The 22,466-nt window shown below is 45.0% G+C and overlaps 1 protein-coding gene across 1 annotated transcript; it reads right to left on the reverse strand.

Moving 5' to 3' along the window:
* Positions 1-388: 388 nt before the first annotated feature.
* Positions 389-1,498, reverse strand: LOC119272264 (transcription repressor OFP8-like). The gene has a single exon (XM_037553785.1). The coding sequence runs from the start codon at positions 1,368-1,370 to the stop codon at positions 630-632; it is 741 nt and encodes a 246-aa protein (XP_037409682.1). The 5' UTR covers positions 1,371-1,498; the 3' UTR covers positions 389-629.
* Positions 1,499-22,466: the final 20,968 nt, after the last annotated feature.

Below are 22,466 nucleotides of genomic sequence, written 5' to 3' on the forward strand. Positions count from 1 at the left end.
AAAAGCAAAAACACTTACATGCGTGCTGAGGTCGACCGCTCGGAAACATTTTCGTTGCCGCCCGCGACAAAAGCTTGCCAGCACCTTAGCTTCAAAAAAAAAAAAAAAGCTAGCCAGCACCTATAGTTCTATCGATTGGAATTCTGCATCTACAATTTCATTTCCTACTTAATTAACCAAGCACTACCACGACCAACGAGCAGCCTAGCGACCCGCGGGAATCACGGCGGTTTCCTTCGCTTTGCCTGTTCCTATCGGCTCGCTTTGAGCGTGTCCGGCGTGCACCAACGGCTAAAAACAACTTGTGGACTGTGGAGAGAAGGCAACGCTTTCCCCCTTTCGTACCAAGAACGCTGAATTTCTGGCAAATCAAATCAACTTTCCAATCGAGGACAAAACAAATCAACTTTTCAATCGAGGACATCCGGAACCTGAAAATGTTCCTGGCTCGTCCGTTTCAAACGTTTGTACAAGGCAGAATATGTGAAGTCGAAGAAAGGGAATGAATGCACCAAGAACTCACCAAACCCTACTAAAAACCTTGTCCCAACCAGAAAGGAAAATCGGCGGCTGGTATTGGATCCACGGAGCGCCGCACAATGCCGTGGTTGGGGTGGCACGCTCGTCAGTCAGCGGAGGGAATTCGCTGCGGGGAGCCTTTTCCTGCCGTGGGAGTGGGAGACGAGGAAGTCCGGGGTGCGCTCGTAGCCGGAGAAGACCTCCTCCCAGATCTCGGCGAAGGCCCGGAGGATGAGGTGGTGGTGGTGCGGCGCGTTGAGGGACAGGAACCGGTGGAGGAGCTCCCGCAGGTCGGCGCCGCCCACGATCTCCTTCTCCACGATCATCTGCAGCATCGACCGCCGGAAGTCGGCCAGCGGGTCGGCCGACTCCTTCACCACGGCCACGCTCTCCTCCACCCTCCTGCCGCCGCCCTCGCTGGAGGTGCGCCTGTGCCGCCTCCCGTCGCCGACGCCTTCGGCGCCGGCGCCCTGCAGGGAGCGGACGGTGCGCTCGAGCTCGCCGAGCTGCCGCAGGAGCGCGGCGACGCTGGGGGTGCTCCCCACGCTGGTGTCGGCCTCGTCCGTCGACGAGGGTGAGAACGAGGAGGACGCCGCCGCGGTGGAGATCAACGACGCCGCCCTGCTGTTCCCTGCCCTCCTCGTCGCCGTGGTGGTGACCGTGGACATGGTGGTGGCAGTGGTGGCGGTCGACGTGTTGGTGGGCGGCGTGGCCATGGGGGACTGCTTGTCGGAGCCGTCGGAGACGGAGACGGCCTTTGAGCCGCCGCAGCCGCACATGAAGCCGCGGCCCTTCCTCGTGATGCGCAGCCCGCCGCCGGCGCCGCGGCGGCGTAGTATCATCGCCTTCATTGATCGATCGGGCCTTGTCTTTCTCGGTTCGGTTCGGAGTGTGCGGTGCGGGCGCGCACGGCGAGGAGGCTCGGCTCGTGGGACGAGCTGCTGGTGTGTACTACCGGAGTGAAGAGAAAAATGAGAAAACCCGTGGTTTATAACGAGGCAGCCGGCCGCCTTGCAAAGTCAAACGGCCATATTAGTTTTAGTTTTTCCGTGGAAGCAATCCGATGCTGGTGAAACGGTCAGACGAAAATTAAGAGGGTGTTTGGATACTCTCTAGTCATGTGACTAGTAATAGTCAGACTAAAAGTTTTTAGTCAGGCTCTGTTTGGAAGGTGACTACTACTAGTCAGCACTAAATGTCTCAGTATTAAATTTTTCTCTCTTCCTTCCATTTATCTCTCTTCTCTCCCTTGTGCCCGCAACAGGATGGGCCCGCCAATTAATTAAAGGAGAGACTTTAGTCACTTTTAGTTGGGGGTGGGGTGACTAGGGACTACACTAGTTTTAGTCACCCATTAGTCAGGGATGTTTGGAGGTTTACTGACTAAAAGTGACTACTACTAGTTTCTAGTCTTTAGTCACTAGTGATCCAAACACCCTCTAAGCACATGCTGATCCGCATTTAACCACGCACCGTACAATGCACCGATCATCTTTTCCATTTCATAGGACTCAATTCAAAAATTTCTATTCTTTTCCATTCATGATCGTCTTATCTGTCCTATTTTTTATTGACTTGCTAAATAAAAATTATTTTCCTTGGTAAGCCAACAAATGTTTACTAAATAACTATTTATCAAATAAAATCCTAGAATTCATTTGGTCAGATAAATCACGGGCAGGATTTTATTTGGTAAATACTTTATATCCTGTTGCGATATGCGGACAATTAATCTAGTTATATTAACTAGTAGTGATATGTATAGACATTGGCATGTTGTCTTTTACTATTATATTTTAGCAGTAATTAATTTGCACCATTTTTGGGCGATACTTGGTTGACTGTTGTAAGCTTCAAATATTGATTCGCAAACATTCCAGTTACAAATATTCTATTTGAAATTATTCTTCCCATTAAAATGTTAAAAAATAGATTTTTGTCCAACTTTATAGATATAAAGACACCCATAACAATTAGGGCCGTATCATAATTATTGAATTGTGGAAGCATAAATTTCTACTAACTCGGCAGAGTCACCAAAGTAAAAGAACAATAATAATTTCCCAACAAGGTTGTAATTTTTCCTATAAAAATCTTTTTATCCTATGAAATTCCTACATAATTCCTCCAAACCAAAGAAGGCTTATGTTTAAGGCCTCTCCCAGTGCATGTATCATAGCAAGTATACGCACTGTAAAGTTAGCATGTAGATGATGTAGCATGGTAGTTAAATAAGAAAGAGAAGATACATGTGTTATGATATTATATTACCAAACAAGAAAATTTAATGTGAAATAGATCTTTGTACACAAGTTCATATCGAGATTTTACGTACAAATGAAGAAATAATAAGATGACACTAACATAATAGGTTATGATACTATGCAACGGAAAGAGGGGGGCGATTTGTGCACATAGGCGCGGGGGCACCGACCATCTCTCATGCTTTTTCTTTGGACTTCAAATTTGAATCTATTATATCTTTTGAACCAAAAGTCCAATCTATGTTTTGGTTGCATATTTGAGTTCCTTGTGACGCGGGTTTTGAGATAAAACCTCCCTATGAATACGTTTTGACAAGTTCCTTAAACTTCACCGAGTCTCACCTACCAAAACTTGGTACCAACGAATGATAACTTCACTAAGTTTCAGAAACTAAAACTTACAACCGTGCGGGCAATTGTGGAGAATCAGACAAGTTTGCGGATCATGAGGCAATCATGTGGCTGGGCGCGGCTGGCTAGGCACGTGCCCTTGCGAATTTCCGAACAAAAAGATAATAACGAAAGTAGTAGCATCCAACTATGATACTATCTACTGTGAGAGACCTACTATCCAACTACAAAGAGAAGCTTCTAATGGTATGATAGAGGCTATTAACTACATACGCGTTAATTTCTTACCGCGATATCAGCAACACCGCACAATGTTGACATTTCTTAAAGTTGCATATCTATGCAACTTGCAACTTAACGGAGAAATGAGTAAAGTATCAGAGCTGCGAGGCGATCAACGAGATGGGACAAGCTAGCAGAAAAATGCTAAGCTAGCTATGCCCTAATTAATGGTTAACAATAAGAAAGTTACGAAACTAATGGTCCTACACACTAACACATTTTTGTTATAATTTGATCGATGGGTCTACGAACCATGATGGGAGATGCCTTTTGGAAAGAAAGAAAAGAGAATTTCCTAGATGTTTTACGTCTACGTATCGATAGATGGAGGGAGTAGTTTTTGTCTCATTGCATTAGCTGTTGACACATTTCCATCGCTCCAGGTAGGGTGTCAATAGGCCATTGAAAGGTGACACCGTTGATTAAAATCAATAGTTCATTAAAGTATCTGAATTTTCTATTTAACGTTGCATGAACAGGTAGATACCCTAAATATGCGGCAGATAAATGATGTGACGTTGTTGTGCATGCATCTTATGTTTACATCTAATCATACCCTCGTTGGTAACTATCCCAAACTATTCACAAAAATGCGAAGAATTATCGACGCGTTTGTTTCAATGATTTGGCTACGGTTTCCGATGCCCATGCTTTTCGAAACTGGCATATTACATTTGGTTTTCGCGTACTACGTATTCACTGGCAGCGTTATATGGGCCTTCCCAGAGTCGAAAACAACCGAGCGGAAGGTGATTAGAAAACCGGACAAAAGCGCACGAACCAAACAAAGCTTGTATTCCATAAAAGAAAATCGGAAGCAGTGCTTCTCCATACCGAAACCCATTACGTTACCTGAGGCGGAACCAAACGCGTCGTATAGGTTTTGACACGCACCAATGTGCATGCATGTCTTCAAAATATGATTTTGATCATCAAATGTTATTCTTGCAAACCTTCTGCACTTGAGTTAATTTATCACATTTTTCATGTCTGAATATAATAGAACGACATTTTTGGATCAACTTCCTAATTCTGGCCATCGATGCATATCTATGAATAACGTCACTCTCTGTTATTCCGGGATGACGCAGCTTACTTAATTGCGCACATAAAGTAAGTTTGGACGTCAAATCTCAATGCATGCAATGCAACCACTGAAAAAACGGTACTATGAGGAGTATATGTATTCAAGGGGACGTCTACTGGTGATAGTTTATGGTTCAAACCTGTTTTGTTTATCAGAAGAAAATGGTTAATTTGGATGAGTTCACATACTTTACGTCTGGAAATGATGTCGCACATCTTATCAAGTACCCCTAATACTCAAGTTGCATGGACCTGCCCACAAATTAGCCAGCAAGCAACCAAAAAACGAAAGGTGGAGGGGAGCATTATGTGCCGCGATGATTACAAATGCCACCTAAAATGAGGATCAGACCGCATAAACATATGCGGGTTAGCAAGCTAGCACTGGCTCTACTTCTCCTCGCAAAAAATAAACATAAACTGGCTCTACTTGCACACGGGTGGTAGTACGTCTACTCTCCGCTTGGACGGATACTACGTAGCGCATCGGCGAGCGGCCGGAATGATTTGGTGTCCGACACGATCCATCATTTGGCCGGTCCGCGGACGTCTTTCTTCGCCGTTTGGACGGCGCGGGCAGTGCACGGCTGCTCCGCTTTTCGCAGCACGGACACTTTCCTCCTGCCACAGGCTTTTTCTCGTGCGTGCATGCAGAGGGGTCCGTGAGACTGGCTGCCTCTCACCCTTTCCGGTCGTGCTCGAGTAAGCTGGCCGGCGGTGGTCTGATCTTCGTCAGGTCTGATGTTTCAGCAAGAGCAGCACCAGGCATGCATGTATCCATCATACTCCTACCGCGGGCGCAGAATTGGACCACAAAACGAACATTAGCATTTGTGTGCGGACTTGTCTTTAGAGCATCTCCAGCCGTTGGCCTCCCAGACGACGATTTTACGCGCCCACTGGGGACGAGCCGGCGCTAAAATCGGCATCAGGCATGCATGTATGCATCATACCGCCAGCGCAGAATTGGACCACAAAACGGACATTAGTATTTATGTGCGGACCTCTTTTAAAAAAATAGTATTTGTATGCGGACGTGTCTTTAGAGCATCTCCACCCATACTCCCAACAGGCCCCTCAGGGCGCCTTTTTATGCACCGGCGCCAAAAAAAAACCCACTCGTGCCCCAAGACGCCGAAATCCGCCGGTTCGGCCCGTTTTTGGGCCCGATGACCGCAGGCCGAACCCATCGCACTAGGAGGCGCTCGGGGGCTCCGGCGCAAGGGGAAACCACGCCTGGGCCACCTTGTCACGCGAAAAGTCAAGCCAATCGTCCAGATTCGCCCCCACCCCCCGCGCGCTCGACCACCACCCTACCGATTCTGGCGCCACCCACCACCCAGCACCGCTAGATAGGCCATTGCCCGCTGGATAAAGAGAGAAGGTTTCGCCGCGGCAGCCTCTCCACCACCGTCCGGGCGAGTTTTTCGGCGCTCTGACCGCGCAGGGCGGTATGCCGGCGGGTGTGCGCCCGCCACGCCCGCCAGGTGTTCGGCGTTTTGTCTGCTCGGCGATGGACTCGGACGACGAGGAGGCGCGCAGCGCTGTTGCAGGAGGAAGCCGATGCCGACGTCCAGGACGAGGCACACCTCATGGTCCTCGCCGCCCTCGTCGGCCTGCTCACGAGCAATGATAAACCACGGCGAGGTGGCTCGGTGCCAGGGCAGTGGTGGCAGTGTTTGGACCGCAATACTTGCGAACACCCAATGCGGAAGACACTGCTCGGATCCTAACACAGAATGCAGCAAGAGGATTTCCTAGGATGCTTGGAAGCATCGACTGCATGCATTAAAAATGGAAAAACTGCCCATTTGCTTGGCAGGGGATGTACAAAGGCGCCAAAGGCGGTTGCAGTGTGATACTTGAGGCGGTGGCCACACAGAACCTCTGGATTCGGCACTCCTTCTTTGGTATGCGAGGAACTCACAATGACATCAACGTGTTGCAGTGCTCCCCTGTTTTTTTCTAAGCTTGTTGAAGGTCATTCTCCTCCAATGAACCTCAAGGTCAATGGGCGGCACTACAACAAGGGGTACTATCTAGCTGATGGCATCTATCTGAGATGGCCTACATTTGTGAAGTCTATCTCAAACGCTGTGCCAGGAGGCAAGAAGTCCCACTTTGCGAAGCTTCAGGAGGCTTGCAGGAAGGATGTCGAGCGGGCATTTGATATGCTCCAATCTCGATTTGCTGTTGTCCGGTACCCTGCTCAGACATGGCCGAAAGATCAAACGTGGGAGATCATGACTTGCTGTGTCATTTTGCACAACATGATTATTGAGAGAGAGAGCAGGAAGAGCCAGTGTTTGACACTGAACCATATTACAGGCAGGGTCCTCTTGCATAAGTTGATCATCAGCTACCGGCAATCTGGACTACCTTCCTCAATATGCGTCAGGAGATCCGAGACCCACAGGTGCATCAGCAACTGCATCGGCATCTGGTGGAACACCTATGGAGGCTCAAGGGCAATGCCTAGCTCGACGTGTGATGACATATGAGTTTTTATTTGTTGAACTATATAATTTGTATTGAACTATTTGTTGTTGAACTATTCGATTTCTATTGATTTTCTGTGATGAACTATGTGATAAAAATTACTTATGTTGAATTCACGCCGAACCATGACGAATATGGGCCGATTCGCACCGATATCGGGCCATTTTTCGCCGAATGTGGGCCAAAAACGGACACATTTGCGTCAAAAATGGGCCGATCTCGGCGCCTAGGGGCGACAACTGGGTACCCAACTGCCCCCGGAGCCGATTATACCGCTGACTCGCCCCCAGGCGGTGATTTTTATGCCTCCTAGGGGGTCAACGGCTGGAGATGCTCTTAGGACATCTCCCAAAGCCGCTTCTCAAAACAGAAATAGTATTTGTTGGACGCGTATGCAGAGAGTGATACAAGAGCCAGTCATAAAAGATTCAACACTCACCATAAACGTCCCCCGCAATACAAATAAATTCAAATGTAATTCATGTAAACACGATGGAATTCATTCAAACAGTCATAAATTTGACATATTTTACATAAACCGGACGATATTTCGCCCATTCAACTAATAAAACCTAAAAAACAAAAGTAGTTTGTAGCGGACGGTGACCTCGTATGCACGGCCAGACTGGCCAGTGGCACCTTCGTACCTTCTGTGCCGTCGCCATCGTCAGAGTGGTTCTTCCAACGGCGGAAGGGCGTGGGAGCACGACAGCCCAGCCCCTCCGCCGTTTGGCACTCGTGGACGAGCTTCTCTACTTCCTCTTGAGTCGTGTGGAGGGTTGTCGTAACTAACTCTGACCCTAGCCCCAGAGGGGCCGCCTGCCGTGGAGGTCGAGGGCCCCAGAGAACGATTGTGGCGGTGCCAAAATCTTTACCTGGGGAGGAGATCCAGAGCCGCTACTTGTCGGCATGGAGAACCACGACGTCCGCATGGTGCGATGCGCTGGGGACGGCACCGAAGTGGAGAGGATCAGATAAGATGTGGGCGGAGAGGAGTGGTGCGGTGTGGAGTGGACGGTGCCGGAGCCGTGCTTAAATAGGAGTGCCCCGGCGAAGGAGCGGAAGTTGCCTTCAATGTGGCACACCTGTTGGAGTATGCTTCTCGGTCGCCAGATCGACATTAAAGCGGCACTGCCTACTCGTCCAGTCGCCTCACTCTGACCGACATCAATGCCGTGGAGTCACGTTCGCTTTGAAGCGGCACTGAGCGGCATGAATGTGCGGCAACAACTTCGTGAGGAGTGGCTTTTCGATGGAGAGGTTTTTTGGTGGGTCTCAGGTATCAGACACATACATGTTGTGGTCCGGACGCCCACAAAGCTCCCCTTGGTTTGTGTCTAGTTTGCGGGATTCCAGAGAACCGGATGTGCCCATGAATTGATGGGGTACCACGTTGGATCGCAAAGTGTGTCTGTACACGTCTTTCGTGGGCGTTCTGACGGTACATGTTGGAGATGTCCTTATGGTTGAGGGTTGCGTTGGAGATATCCTTATACATACACATCACATATGTACAATTATATAGTAGTATGACCATGGATAAAGCCAATCCCCGACTGAAGAGGCAGTAAATCTGACAGTTATTAGCAATTGTATATTCTTTTTTAGACATCGGATTCTACCACATATACTGTAGATGATTCCATACTTGAACTTTAAACACAGTGCACAACATCTACAAACATACAAGTTCATCTCTTATATACCTTTATTGGATTATGGTGAGTATTGACACATCAATTATACCCAAAAAATGGGAAATCAATTGAGAGGATTTTTTTGGGATTATGGTGAGTATTGACAAACCAATTGAGAGGGTTAACATCGCATCTAGTTTATTTTAGAAAATTAGTCCTTGTGATAGAGTGGAACATCATTGCTGACTCTTTCCTCCATATTTCCAAGAGGTTGCCCAATTCAAGAACTCTACGTGTAATTTATAGGTTTTCGGAGAATCCAAGATTCACTTTGAGTTTCAGAACAACCGTAGTATCAAGAGTGGCATAAGCAAAAAAAAGTTTGGTTGAATGCCAAGCTAAGATCTTCAACAAAAATTCTCAAGTATTCTACTCCTGCAACTCAGTTCCTTTGTTTTCACTGGTGATGCATCCAAGTTTTTCCACCCGATAGTACCAAGCCTGTGAAAATTGAGTTAGCCTTGCAGAGCAACATGCTTCCGTAGCGTCAAAACTACCCCGACATATTTCCTAGTACTATTGAGCTATTTTTCATTGAGACCATCTTAGTTAGCTCTGCACCTCCCAACACAACTTTTCCCCCGACACTTTCGAGCTTTCTCATTTTGCTTTGGCATTTCTACAAATAATTTCATTGAGAACTACTCTGTCGACCTTGATACCTTGAAAACTTCAATTTCTCAAGTACTTCTAGTTTAATCGCCGTGGAAAATAGTCACTTTTTCGGTCTGGTACCTCTGTGTATTGTTTTTCAGAGTTTATATTCTATGCCATAACTGCTATGTGAAGGAAATATGCCCTAGAGGCAATAATAAAGTTGTTATTTATATTTCCTTATATCATGATAAATGTTTATTATTCATGCTAGAATTGTATTAACCGGAAACTTGATACATGTGTGAATACATAGACACAACAAAGTGTCCCTAGTATGCCTCTACTTGACTAGCTCGTTAATCAAAGAGGTTAAGTTTCCTGACCATAGACATGTGTTTTCATTTGATGAACGCGATCACATCATTAGGAGAATGCTGTGATGGACAAGATCCATCCATTATCTTAGCATAATGATCGTTAAGTTTTATTGCCATTGCTTTCTTCATGACTTATACATATTCCTTTGACTATGAGATTATGCAACTCCCGAATACCGGAGGAACACCTTGTGTGCTATCAAACATCACAACGTAACTAGGTGATTATAAAGATGCTCTACAGGTGTTTCCGAAGGTGTTTGTTCGGTTAGCATAGATCGAGATTAGGATTTGTCACTCCGGGTATCGGGGAGATATCTCTGGGCCCTCTCGGTAATGCACATCATGATAAGACTTCAAGCAATGTGACTAATGAGTTAGTTGCGGGATGATGCATTACGAAACGAGTAAAGAGACTTGCCGTTAACAAGATTGAACTAGGTATGAGGATACAGACGATCGAATCTCGGGCAAGTAACATATCGATGACAAAGGGAATTACGTATGTTGTCATTGCGGTTTGACCTATAAAGATCTTCGTAGAATATGTAGGAACCAATATGAGCATCCAGGCTCTGCTATTGGTTATTGACCGGAGATGTGTCTTGGTCATGTCTACATAGTTTTCAAACCCGTAGGGTCCACACGCTTAACGTTCGATGATGATTTGTATTATGAGTTATGCGTTTTGGTGACCGGAGATTGTTTGGAGTCCCGGATGAGATCACGGACATGACGAGGAGTCTCGGAATAGTCGAGAGGTAAAGATTGATATATTGGACGATGGCATTCGGACACCGGAATGGTTTCGGAGTGGTTCGGGTATTTTTCGGAGTACCGATGGGTTACCGGAACCCCCGGGGAAAGTATTGGGCCTACATAAGCCACAGGGGAGAGGGGAGGAAGCCCGCAAGGGGTGGCCACGCCCCCTCCCATAGGGAGTCTGAATTGGACTAGGAGGGGGCGTGCCCCCCTTTCCTTCTCCTCTTCCATCTCCCTTCCCCCTTTCCTCCTCCATGAGAAGGAAAAGAGGGGGGAATCCTACTAGGACTTGGAGTCCTAGTAGGACTCCCCTCTTCTTGGCGTGCCCCTGGTGGCCGGCCTCCTCCCCTCCTCCTTAATATACGTGGGCAGGGAACCCCTTGGAGACACACAAATTGTTCCAAGCCGTGTGCGGTATCTTCCTCCACGATCTACTCCTCCGGTCATATTCACGTAGTGCTTAGGCGAAGCACTGCACAGATCACATCACTGTCACCATCACCACGCCGTTGTGCTGACGAAACTCTCCCTCAAACCTCTACTGAATCAAGACTTTGAGGGATGTCATCAAGCTGAACGTGTGCTGAACTCAGAGGTGTCGTACGTTCGGTACTAGATCGGTTGGATCGTGAAGACGTTCGACTACATCAACCGCATTAACCTAATGCTTCCGCTTTCGGTCTACGAGAGTACATGGACACACTCTCTCTCTTGTTGCTATGCATCTCCTAGATAGATATTGTGTGATCATAGGAATTTTTTTTGAAATTGCATGCTACGTTCCCCAACAGTGGCATCCGAGCTAGGTCTATGCTTAGATGACATGCATGAGTAGAACACAAAGAGTTGTGGGCGATCATAGTCATACTGCTTACCACCAATGTCTTACTTTGATTCGGCGGCATTGTTGGATGAAGCGGCATGGACCAACCTTACACGACCACGTTCATGAGATCGGTTCCACCGACATACATGCAACTTGTTTTGCATAAAGATGGTTGGTGGGTGTCTGTTTCTCCAACTTTAGTTGAATCGAGTTTGACTACGGCCGATCCTTGTTGAAGGTTAAAACAACACACTTGACAAAAAATCGTTGTGGTTATGATGCGTAGGTAAGAACGGTTCTTGCTAGAAGCCCGTAGCAGCCACGTAATACTTGCAACAACAAAGTAGAGGACGTCTAACTTGTTTTTGCAGGGCTTGTGGTGATGTGATATAAGTTATTGTATGAGATGATCATGTTTTGTAAAAGTTATCGGCATTTGGCAGGAGCCTTATGGTTGTCACTTTATTGTATGAAATGCAATCGCCATGCAATTGCCTTACTTTATCACCATGCGTTAGCGATGGTCGTAGAAGCAATAGTTGGTGAGACGATAATGACGCTACGATGGAGATCAAGGTGTCAAGCCAGTGACGATGGAGATCATGACGGTGCTTTGGAGATGGAGATCAAAGGCACAAGATGATGATGGCCATATCATGTCACATATTTTGATTGCATGTGATGTTTATATTTTATGCATCTTATTTTGCTTAGTACGGCGGTAGCATTATAAGATGATCCCTCACTAAATTTCAAGGTATAAGTGTTCTCCCTAAGTATGCACCGTTGCTATAGTTCGTCGTGCCGAGACACCACGTGATGACCGGGTGTGATAAGCTCTACGTTCACATACAACGAGTGTAAGACAGTTTTGCACGTGCAGAATACTCAGGTTAAACTTGAGGAGCCTAGCATGTACAGGCATGGCCTCGGAACACTGAGACCCAAAGGCTGAACATGAATCGTATAGTAGATATGATCAACATAGACATTTTCACCATTGAAAACTACTCCATCTCACGTGATGATCGTACATGGTTTAGTTGATATGGATGACATGATCATTTAGATGACTAGAGGGATGTCTATCTAAGTGGGAGTTCTTTAGTAATACGATTAATTGAACTTAAATTTATCATGAACTTAGTCCTGATAGTTTTTGCATATCTATGCTGTTGTAGATCAATGGCATGTGCTACCGTTCCCTTGAATTTTAATGCGTTCCTAGAGAAAGCTAAGTTGAAAGATGATGGTAGCAACTACATGGACTGGGTCCGTAACTTGAGGATTATCCTCATTGCTGCATAGAAGAATTACGTCCTTGATGCACCGCTGGGTGCATGGCCTGCTGCAGGAGCAACACCGGACATTATGAACGTCTGGCAAGCTAAATCTGATGACTACTCGATAGTTCACTGAGCCATGCTTTACGACTTAGAATCGGGACTTCAAAGACGTTTTAAACATCATGTAGCATATGAGATGTTCCAGGAGTTGAAGTTAATATTTCAAGCAAATGCCCGAGTTGAGAGATATGAAGTCTCCAACAAGTTCTATAGCTGCAAGATGGAGGAGAACAGTTCTGTCAGTGAACACATACTCAGAACGTCTGGGTACCATAACCACTTGACTCAGCTGGGAGTTAATCTTCCGGATGATAGTGTCATTGACAGAGTTCTTCAATCACTGCCACCAAGCTATATAGGCTTCATGATGGACTATAATATGCAAGGGATGGAAAAGACAGTTCCCGAGCTCTTCGTGATGCTTAAGGCTGCGGAGGTAGAAATCAAGAAGGAGTATCAAGTGTTGATGGTTAACAAGACCACTAGTTTCAAGAAAAAAGGGCAAATGTAAGAAGGGGAACTTTAAGAAGAATAGCAAGGAAGTTGCTGCTCCCGGGAAGAAGCCCAAGTCTGGACCTAAGCCTGAAACTGAGTGCTTCTACTGCAAAGGGACTGGTCACTGAAAGCGGAACTGCCCCAAGTATTTGGCGGATAAGAAGGATGGCAATGTGAAAGGTATATTCGATATACATGTTATTGATGTGTACCTTACTAATGCTCGTAGTAGAGCCTGGGTATTTGATACTGGTTCTGTTGCTCATATTTGCAACTCGAAACAGGGGCTACGGATTAAACGAAGATTGGCTAAGGACGAGGTAACGATGCGCGTCAGAAATGGTTCCAAGGTCGATCTGATCGCGGTCGGCATGCTACCTCTACATCGACTTTCAGGATTAGTTTTAGACCTGAATAATTGTTATTTGGTGCCAGCGTTGAGCATGAACAATATATCTGGATCTTATTTGATGCAAGACGGTTATTCATTTAAATCAAAGAATAATGGTTGTTCTATTTATATGAGTAATATCTTTTATGGTCATGCACCCTTGATGAGTGGTCTACTCTTGTTGAATCTCGATCGTAGTGATACACATATTCATAATATTGAAGCCAAAAGACGCAAAGTTAATAATGATAGTGCAACTTATTTGTGGGACTGCTCTTTAGGTCATATTGGTGTAAATCGCATGAAGAAACTCCATGCTGATGGGATTTTGGAATCACTTGATTATTAATCACTTGATGCTTGCGAACCATGCCTCATGGGCAAGATGACTAAGACTCCGTTCTCCGGAGCAATGGAGCGAGCTACTAACTTATTGGAAATAATACATACTAATGTATGCGGTCTGATGAGTGTTGAGGCTCGCGGCGGGTATCGTTATTCTCTGACCTTCGCAGATGATTTGAGCATATATGGGTATATCTACTTAATGAAACATAAGTCTAAAACATTTGAAAAGTTCAAAGAATTTCAGAGTGAAGTGGAAAATCATCGTAACAAGAAAATAAAGTTTCTATGATCTGATCACGGAGGCGAATATTTGAGTTACGAGTATGGTCTTCATTTGAAACAATATGGAATAGTTTCACAACTCACGCTACCTAGAACACCACAGCGTAATGGTGTGTCCAAACGTCGTAACTGTACTTTATTAGATATGGTGCGATCTATGATGTCTCTTACCGATTTATCACTATCGTTTTGGGGTTATGCTTTAGAGACGGCTGCATTCATGTTAAATAGAGCACCATCTAAATCCGTTGAGACGACACCATATGAACTGTGGTTTAGCAAGAAACCTAAGCTATCGTTTCTTCAAGTTTGGGGTTGCAGTGCTTATGTGAAAAAGCTTCGGCCCGATAAGCTCGAACCCAAATCGGAGAAATGTGTCCTCATAGGATACCCAAAAGAAACTATTGGGTACACCTTCTATCACAGATCCGAAGGCAAGATATTTGTTGCTAAGAATGAATCCTTTGTAGAGAAGGAGTTTCTCTCAAAAGAAGTGAGTGGGAGGAAAGTAGAACTTGATGAGGTAATTATACCTTCTCTCGAATTGGAAAGTAGTTCATCATAGAAATTAGTTCCAGTGATACCTACACCAATTAGTGAGGAAGCTAATGGTGATGATCATGAAACTTCAGATCAAGTTACTACCGAACCTCGTAGGTCAACCATAGTACGTTCCGCACTGGAGTGGTACGGTAATCCTGTTCTGGAAGTCATGTTACTAGACCATGATGAACCTACGAACTATGAGAAAGCGATGATGAGCCCAGATTCCGTGAAATGGCTTGAGGCCATGAAATCTGAGATGGGGTCCATGTATGAGAACAAAGCATGGACTTTGGTTGACTTGCCCAATGATCGGCAAGCCATAGAGAATAAATGGATCTTCAAGAAGAACACTGACACTGATGCTAATGTTACTATCTACAAAGCTCGTCTTGTTGCGAAAGGTTTTCAACAAGTTCAATGAGTTGACTACGATGAGACCTTCTCACTCGTAGCGATGCTTAAGTCTGTCCGAATCATGTTAGCAATTGCCGCATTTTATGATTATGAAATTTGGCAAATGGATGTCAAAACTCCATTCCTTAATGGATTTCTTAAAGAAGAGTTGTATATGATGCAACCAGAAGGTTTTGTCGATCCTAAAGGTGCTAACAAAGTGTGCAAACTCCAGCGATCCATTTATGGACTGGTGCAAGCCTCTTAGAGTTGGAGTATATGCTTTGATAGTGTGATGAAAGCATATAGTTTTATACAGACTTTTGGAGAAGCCTGTACTTACAAGAAAGTGAGTGGGAGCTCTGTAGCATTTCTAATGTTATATGTGGATGACATATTGTTGATTGGAAATAACACAGAATTTCTGGATAGCATAAAAGGATACTTGAATAAGAATTTTTCAACGAAAGACCTCGGTGAAGCTGCTTATATATTGGGCATCAAGATCCATAGAGATATATCAAGACGCTTAATTGGACTTTCACAAAGCACATACCTTGATAAAGATTTGAAGAAGTTCAAAATGGGCCAGTCGAAGAAAGGGTTCTTGCCTGTGTTACAAGGTGTGAAATTGAGTCAGAGTCAACGCCCGACCACTGCAGAAGATAGAGAGAAAATGAAAGTCATTCCCTATGCTGCAGCCATAGGTTCTATCATGTATGCAATGATGTGTACCAGACCTGATGTTTGCCTTGCTATAAGTTTAGCAGGGAGGTACCAAAGTAATCCAGGAGTGGATCACTGGACAGCGGTCAAGAACATCCTGAAATACATGAAAAGGACTAAGGATATGTTTCTCGTTCATGGAGGTGACAAAGAGCTTGTCGTAAATGGTTATGTCGATGCTATCTTTGACACTGGTCCGGATGACTCTAAGTCGCAAACCGGATACATATTTATATTGAATGGTGGAGCTGTCAGTTGGTGTAGTTCCAAGCAGAGCGTTGTGGCGGGATCTACGTGTGAAGCGGAGTACATAACTGCTTCGGAAGCGAAAAATGATGGAGTCTGGATGAAGGAGTTCATATCCTATCTAGGTGTAATACCTAGTGCATCGGGCCCAATGAAAAATCTTTTGTGACAATACTAGAGCAATTGCCTTAGCGAAGGAATCCAAATTTCACAAGAGAACCAAACACATAAGAGATGCTTCAACTCCATCCGCGATCAAATCAAGGAGGGAGACATAGAGATTTGCAAAATACACATGGATCTGAATGTTGCAGACCCGTTGACTAAGCTTCTTCCATGAGAAAAACATGATCAACACCAAGACTCCATGGGTGTTAGAATCATTACAATGTAATCTAGATTATTCACTCTAGTGCAAGTGGGAGACTGAAGAAATATGCCCTAGAGGCAATAATAAAGTTGTTATTTATATTTCATTACATCATGATAAATGTTTATTATTCATGCTAGAATTGTATTAACCGGAAACTTAATACATGTGTGAATACATAGAAAAAACAAAGTGTCCCTAGTATGCCTCTACTTGACTAGCTCGTTAATCAAAGATGGTTAAGTTTCCTGACCATAGACATGTGTTGTCATTTGATGAACGGGATCACATCATTAGGAGAATGATGTCATGGACAAGACCCATCCGTTAGCTTAGCATAATGATCGTTAAGTTTTATTGCTATTGCTTTCTTCATGACTTATACATATTCCTTTGACTATGAGATTATGCAACTTCCGAATACCGGAGGAACACCTTGTGTGCCATCGAACGTCACAACATAATTGGGTGATTATAAAGATGCTCCCAGGTGTCTCCGAAGGTGTTTGTTGGGTTGGCATAGATCGAGATTAGGATTTGTCACTCCGAGTATCGGAGAGGTATCTCTAAGCCCTCTCGGTAATGCACATCATGATAGGCCTTGCAAGCAATGTGACTAATGAGTTAGTTATAGGATGATGCATTATGAGGATACCGATGACCGAATCTCGGGCAAGTAACATACCGATGACAAAGGGAATTACGTATGTTGTCATTGCAGTTTGACCTATAAAGATCTTCGTAGAATATGTAGGAACCAATATGAGCATCCAGGTTCCGCTATTGGTTATTGACAGGAGATGTGTCTCAGTCATGTCTACATAGTTCTTGAACCCGTAGGGTCCGCACGCTTAACATTCAATGACGATTTGTATTATGAGTTATGTGTTTTGGTGACCGAAGATTGTTCGGATTCCCGGATGAGACCATGGACATGACGAGGAGTCTCAAAATAGTCGAGAGGTAAAGATTGATATATTGGATGGTGGTATTCGGACACCGGAATGGTTTCGGAGTGGTTCGGGTATTTTTCAGAGTGCCGAGGGGTAACCGGAACCCCCGGGGAAAGTATTGGGCCTACATGGGCCATACGGGAGAGGGGAGGCATCCCACAAGGGGTGGCTGCGCCCCCTCCCATAGGGAGTTTGAATTGGACTAGGGGAGGGGGCACGCCCCCCTTTCCTTCTCCTCTTCCCTCTCCCTTCCCCCTTTCCCGCTCCATGAGAAGGAAAAGAGGGGGGGGGGGGCGAATCCTACTAGGACTTGGAGTCCTAGTAGGACTCCCCTCTCCTTGGCGCGCCCCTGGTGGCCAGCCTGTTCCCCTCCTCCTTTATATACGTGGGCAGGGCACCCCTTGGAGACACACCAATTGTTCCAAGTCATGTGCGGCGTCTCCCTCCACGGTTTACTCCTTCGGTCATATTCACGTCGTGCTTAGGCGAAACCCTGCGGGATCATATCACCATCACCGTCACCATGCTGTCGTACTGACGAAACCCTCCCTCGACCCTCTGCTTTATCAAGAGTTCGAAGGATGTCATAGAGCTGAATGTGTGCTGAACTCGGAGGTGTCGTACGTTCGGTACTAGATCGGTTGGATCGTGAAGACATTTGACTATATCAACTGCGTTAACCTCACGCTTCCGCTTTCGATCTACGAGGGTACGTGGACACACTCTCTCCCTCTTGCTGCTATGCATCTCCTAGATAGATCTTGCATGATCGTATGATTTTTTTTGAAATTGCATGCTACGTTCCCCAACACTATGATCCTCGAATACGCGATTCAGTGGAAAACTCATATGCACGTGTCGAATGATAAATGGTTAAAGAAAAGGTTCCTAGTCTTGCCTCTAGGACTAGCTCAAGTGTTGTTGGTGATCATGTTTTTCGGATCTTTGGACGCTAAGTGTTAAATGATAGCCCTAAAATAACTTTGAGATTATGACATTGGAAGAACGACCATATTGAATTGATCCAAATTTGTCCGTTATGAATTGAGTAATATCGTCTGTAATCAATTATAATAACATGGAGTGTTAACATGTGATTTTGCTCCTTAGACCATAGAGTATCGTAGTCACTTCTTACCATACGGTGAGTTTTGGGGTTGCACAAATGTCACCTGTAACACGTTGATCATAACGACAACTTACAGGTTCATCAAAAAGTTTGACAAGGAACTAGATAGCTCAAGAGTGGGATTTGCTCATCCAACAATTGAGAGATATTCTTAGGGCCCTCTCAGTGTGAAAGCATCCATCATCGTCTAGCCAGACACAGGTGACTATGTCACGGGGATGCCGAAACACGACACTGAGAAAAAAGAACAACATCAGTAACAAGGATTTTGGTATAGTGAGCATGTGATGACTTAGGAGGATACTGGTGCATCCCGGGGATTTGTAAAGTATCGCGAAGCAAAGGGAACATCACATGGTAACCAAATGTTCACTCAAATATCATTCATGTGCTCATAGGGATCGATATAGATGTCCACGGTTCTGCTATCGGTCATTGAACGAATGGTTTCGTTCATGTCAATGAGTTACCAAACCTATGGCATCACAAGCTTAAGGAAATCATGATCAACTGAGTGTTAGTAGTACGGGAATGATGAGAACATATTTGCGGAATTTTTTCATTAATATTCAGAATAGTTCCGAGAGGATCCGAAAGCGTTTCAGGGTCAGCGGAAGGGTTTTGGTGAATATCGGGTAATACCGGGTATTACTGACAAATATATATAGGTGGAAAATGTTTCCGGGGATGCTAAATTATATAAAAAAGGTTATGAAAATATTTAGAACACTTCTATATTTAATTTAATATCAGTGGACCTGAAGAGACCAAGAGGTGGAAGGCAATTTGGGCCACAAGGGCCCAAGTGGGAGGCGCCTCCCTTTTTTTTACCACAAATAAGACTATTTCTCAAACAATAGACATGTCATTTACAATGAGGTTGGAAATAAAGTCAGGGATCACATCCCAAAACCCAGAAACCCTATTCATGAAAGAGTTCTTAGCTAGTTCATCCGCCACTTGGTTAGCTTCTCTATAGCAATGCATAAAAGTTACTCACGCAAAGTCCATCATTAGTTGCTTGCACTCTGTAATGATAGCTATTTCCGGCCCTAGATATTCTTGCATTTGGTTCATCGAGTCCACCACGAATGAAGAATCTGACTCCAGAACAACAGTGTTACACCCAGTGTTGGTTGCTAGGTATAGGCCATTCCCGATAGCCATTAGTTCAGCAGGATCCACCCTGATTACTATTGGAATGTACCAATTTGCTGCAACAATAAAATCACGACGGTCATCCCGAGCCACTACACTACTCGCACCCGAGAGTGTTTCATATTGGAACGAAGCATCAACAATAATCTTTACTATCCCACGACCTGGCTTCTTCCATATATGGTCACCTGTCCTTGTTGGGCCCTTGGAAGCCGCTGATCTCAAGTAGTTCGTTGTCGGGACTCTAATCGCTAGAGCCGTTTTTGACGGATCTTGGACCTCTACTCCCTTTGACGATTTTCCTCCCTTCCCTAAGGAAGGAAGCCGAATTGGGGTGGGGAAGGACTTCCCCTTTCCCCTTTGGCCGGCGCAAGGGGAGGGGAGTCCTTCCCCTCCTCTTGGCTGCCCCCTCTCCCCTCCAACCTATATATACATGAGGTATTGACCTCTTTTGAACATGCAAGTTTTGGAGCTTGGTGTAGTTCCTCTAATCCTGATAATTAGAAGCCTAGTGTGGTTCTAATCCCCTCCCTCTAATTCTCCGGCGATGATTAGCTCTGGATGGTGAAACTCCGTCGGATCATGAAGGCTGCACGCTTGCAACCAAGTAGAGAGGCCGCGCTTTCGGTCTTTGGTTCAAGGGATTGTTCATGGGCGGTTCGCGGGATCATTCACTGAAAGTTTGAGGGACTCCAAGTACGATCTACACCGACACGTTCTTCTTCCGCTACAACTCGGTGACGGTAACGATCGTGATCCCAACCCGTTATGAATCTTCATATTGATCTTGGGTATGCGTAGGCGCGAAACCTTTTGTTTTCTACTACATTTTCCAATAGTTCATGATCATATTTCAACCACATATGAGAAAGCCTTTTTCCAAATTCTTTGAAGGACTACCTCCTCCCTTTCTTGAACCACCTACTAGTGTTCATCTCTCTTTGCTTCAAGTCTATCCTTTGTAAGAGATCCTATGGTTTTTTAGAGTGCCTTTGATAGAATATCTTTTGAGGAGTTGATACAAGTAACTTTGTTTTGCTTATTTCCCTTGGAGGGTGTGCGTCCCCCCCGCCCTATACAGTTGGGATTCACTTTAGAGCCTTCAACCACTAAATTTGTTGAGGGATTTTTCGTCGATCCTAACATCGATACAAGGGGGGCATGTGGAATTTCTAGTTGAGGAGACATCATGTCAGGGGACCAGGTGGTCTTGGACAAAGAACACACAAGCACACATGATTTTACCCAGGTTCAGGCCCCCGATGTGGGTAAAATACCCTACTTCATGCATTTCTCTTTTTTGTATATATGTGGAGAGTAAAGAATATTACAGAGTGGGGGAGGATCTCAATGAGACAAATAGACTTGACGTGATATGATGGCAGAGACTCATGTGTTAAGTGTCAAAATCCTTCTAGGTGGTCTAGGATAAAATACGCCGAATGTCCCATTTTATTGGAGGGTCCTGGCCCCCTTATACTAAGGACAGAGAGATGGTTGTCTTGGGAGTCCTTCCCGGATTCAGCTTCCTTTTTCTACTCCAAGTCATCCACGCTTTCCATGTTAGTGCCATGTCTTTGGGCCTTGGGGGAGCATTAGAGTGCCAAAGAGGGCTAACACGCGGGTGATTTGACTAATCATCAACAAGTTCCCCATCAGTATCCGTAATGGAGCTTCCTCTATAAGTAAGGTTAATGTAGATACTCATGGACTTCTTCATCTTGTTCTTTAATTGAATGCAGTGATAACTCCTTGGTATCTGATATCTCCTAGTGATGCAGCCATTCTCATTGACCTTAATTGATAAGTAGAGAGTTGATCTATATGCCTTTGTTGATGCTGAGAAATTCTCATATGTTGACATGCACATAGTTGATATACACGCCTTTATCAATGGGGAGTGATCCCGTTAGTTGTGAGGAACATGTCGTCGAACTTGATAATTTTTTTGGATGACAAATGGTGGGGTGTAGATGTCCTCGATAGTTGCGGAGTCTTCCACTTGATGTAAGTCGTTGGTCTCTAGTCGAACTTGATCTTCATCGAGCGACAAGTTGTCACATGTTGATTTTGGTCGACGGATGTTGAACTAATGATGCTAGTTGGTTGGTGGGTACATAACTTTATTCGTCAGATGATGGACCATCCGATGATGAGAGTCGTCATACAGATGTTAAGCTTGCTTCGTCAGATGAAGTTTATCGTCTCTCAACGTGTGAGGTTGATTTCACTTGTCGTACACTTCAGTGCAGATTTTTGGAGGACAGACTACTTGGAGCCCGTTTTTTCAGAAACTTTGAAAATGATATCTAGGTTTCAGAAAATAAAAAAAAAAGTCATGTTAAAAGACTGTGTTTGATAGCAAAGTATTATATAAACCAAAGTATCAAAAACTGCAGTAATTTTGTCTCTAGGTATGAGATAATATGGTTTTACCATAACAGAGTTTTTTTGAAGTATTTACAATACATAGAACATGTTTGGTCGTTGCCACAAAACACAGTATTGCAGCCTAGCCGTTGCGTTCAAACTTCGAACACTCACAGCTGCCTAGCCGTTAGCAGTGCAAGCACACGCAGTGGCCGGCTGTTTGAATACTATTTCTGTTGAGCTTTTGTAGCTAGCTAGCTTGATATCCCTAACCATCAGCATATATAACAAACCGAGGGTAGCTTGTGTATACAAAAAAGATCACCCATGGCACGGCGTCTCACCTGGTGGTGAAGCTACACATAGACAAAGCGGCTTGCCCTTGTTCGCGTCACCATCGAGGCGCAGCGGAGCTACGCGTGGAGGTGGCGACCCAACACGTGGCGTAGTTGG

Source organism: Triticum dicoccoides, chromosome 1A (assembly GCF_002162155.2).
Source record: "Triticum dicoccoides isolate Atlit2015 ecotype Zavitan chromosome 1A, WEW_v2.0, whole genome shotgun sequence".
In the NCBI taxonomy this organism is placed as follows: domain Eukaryota; kingdom Viridiplantae; phylum Streptophyta; class Magnoliopsida; order Poales; family Poaceae; genus Triticum; species Triticum dicoccoides.

Excerpts from the sequence above, each read along its gene's own strand:
- LOC119272264 (XM_037553785.1), bottom strand. The coding sequence starts at position 1,370 with ATGAAGGCGATGATACTACGCCGCCGCGGCGCCGGCGGCGGGCTGCGC.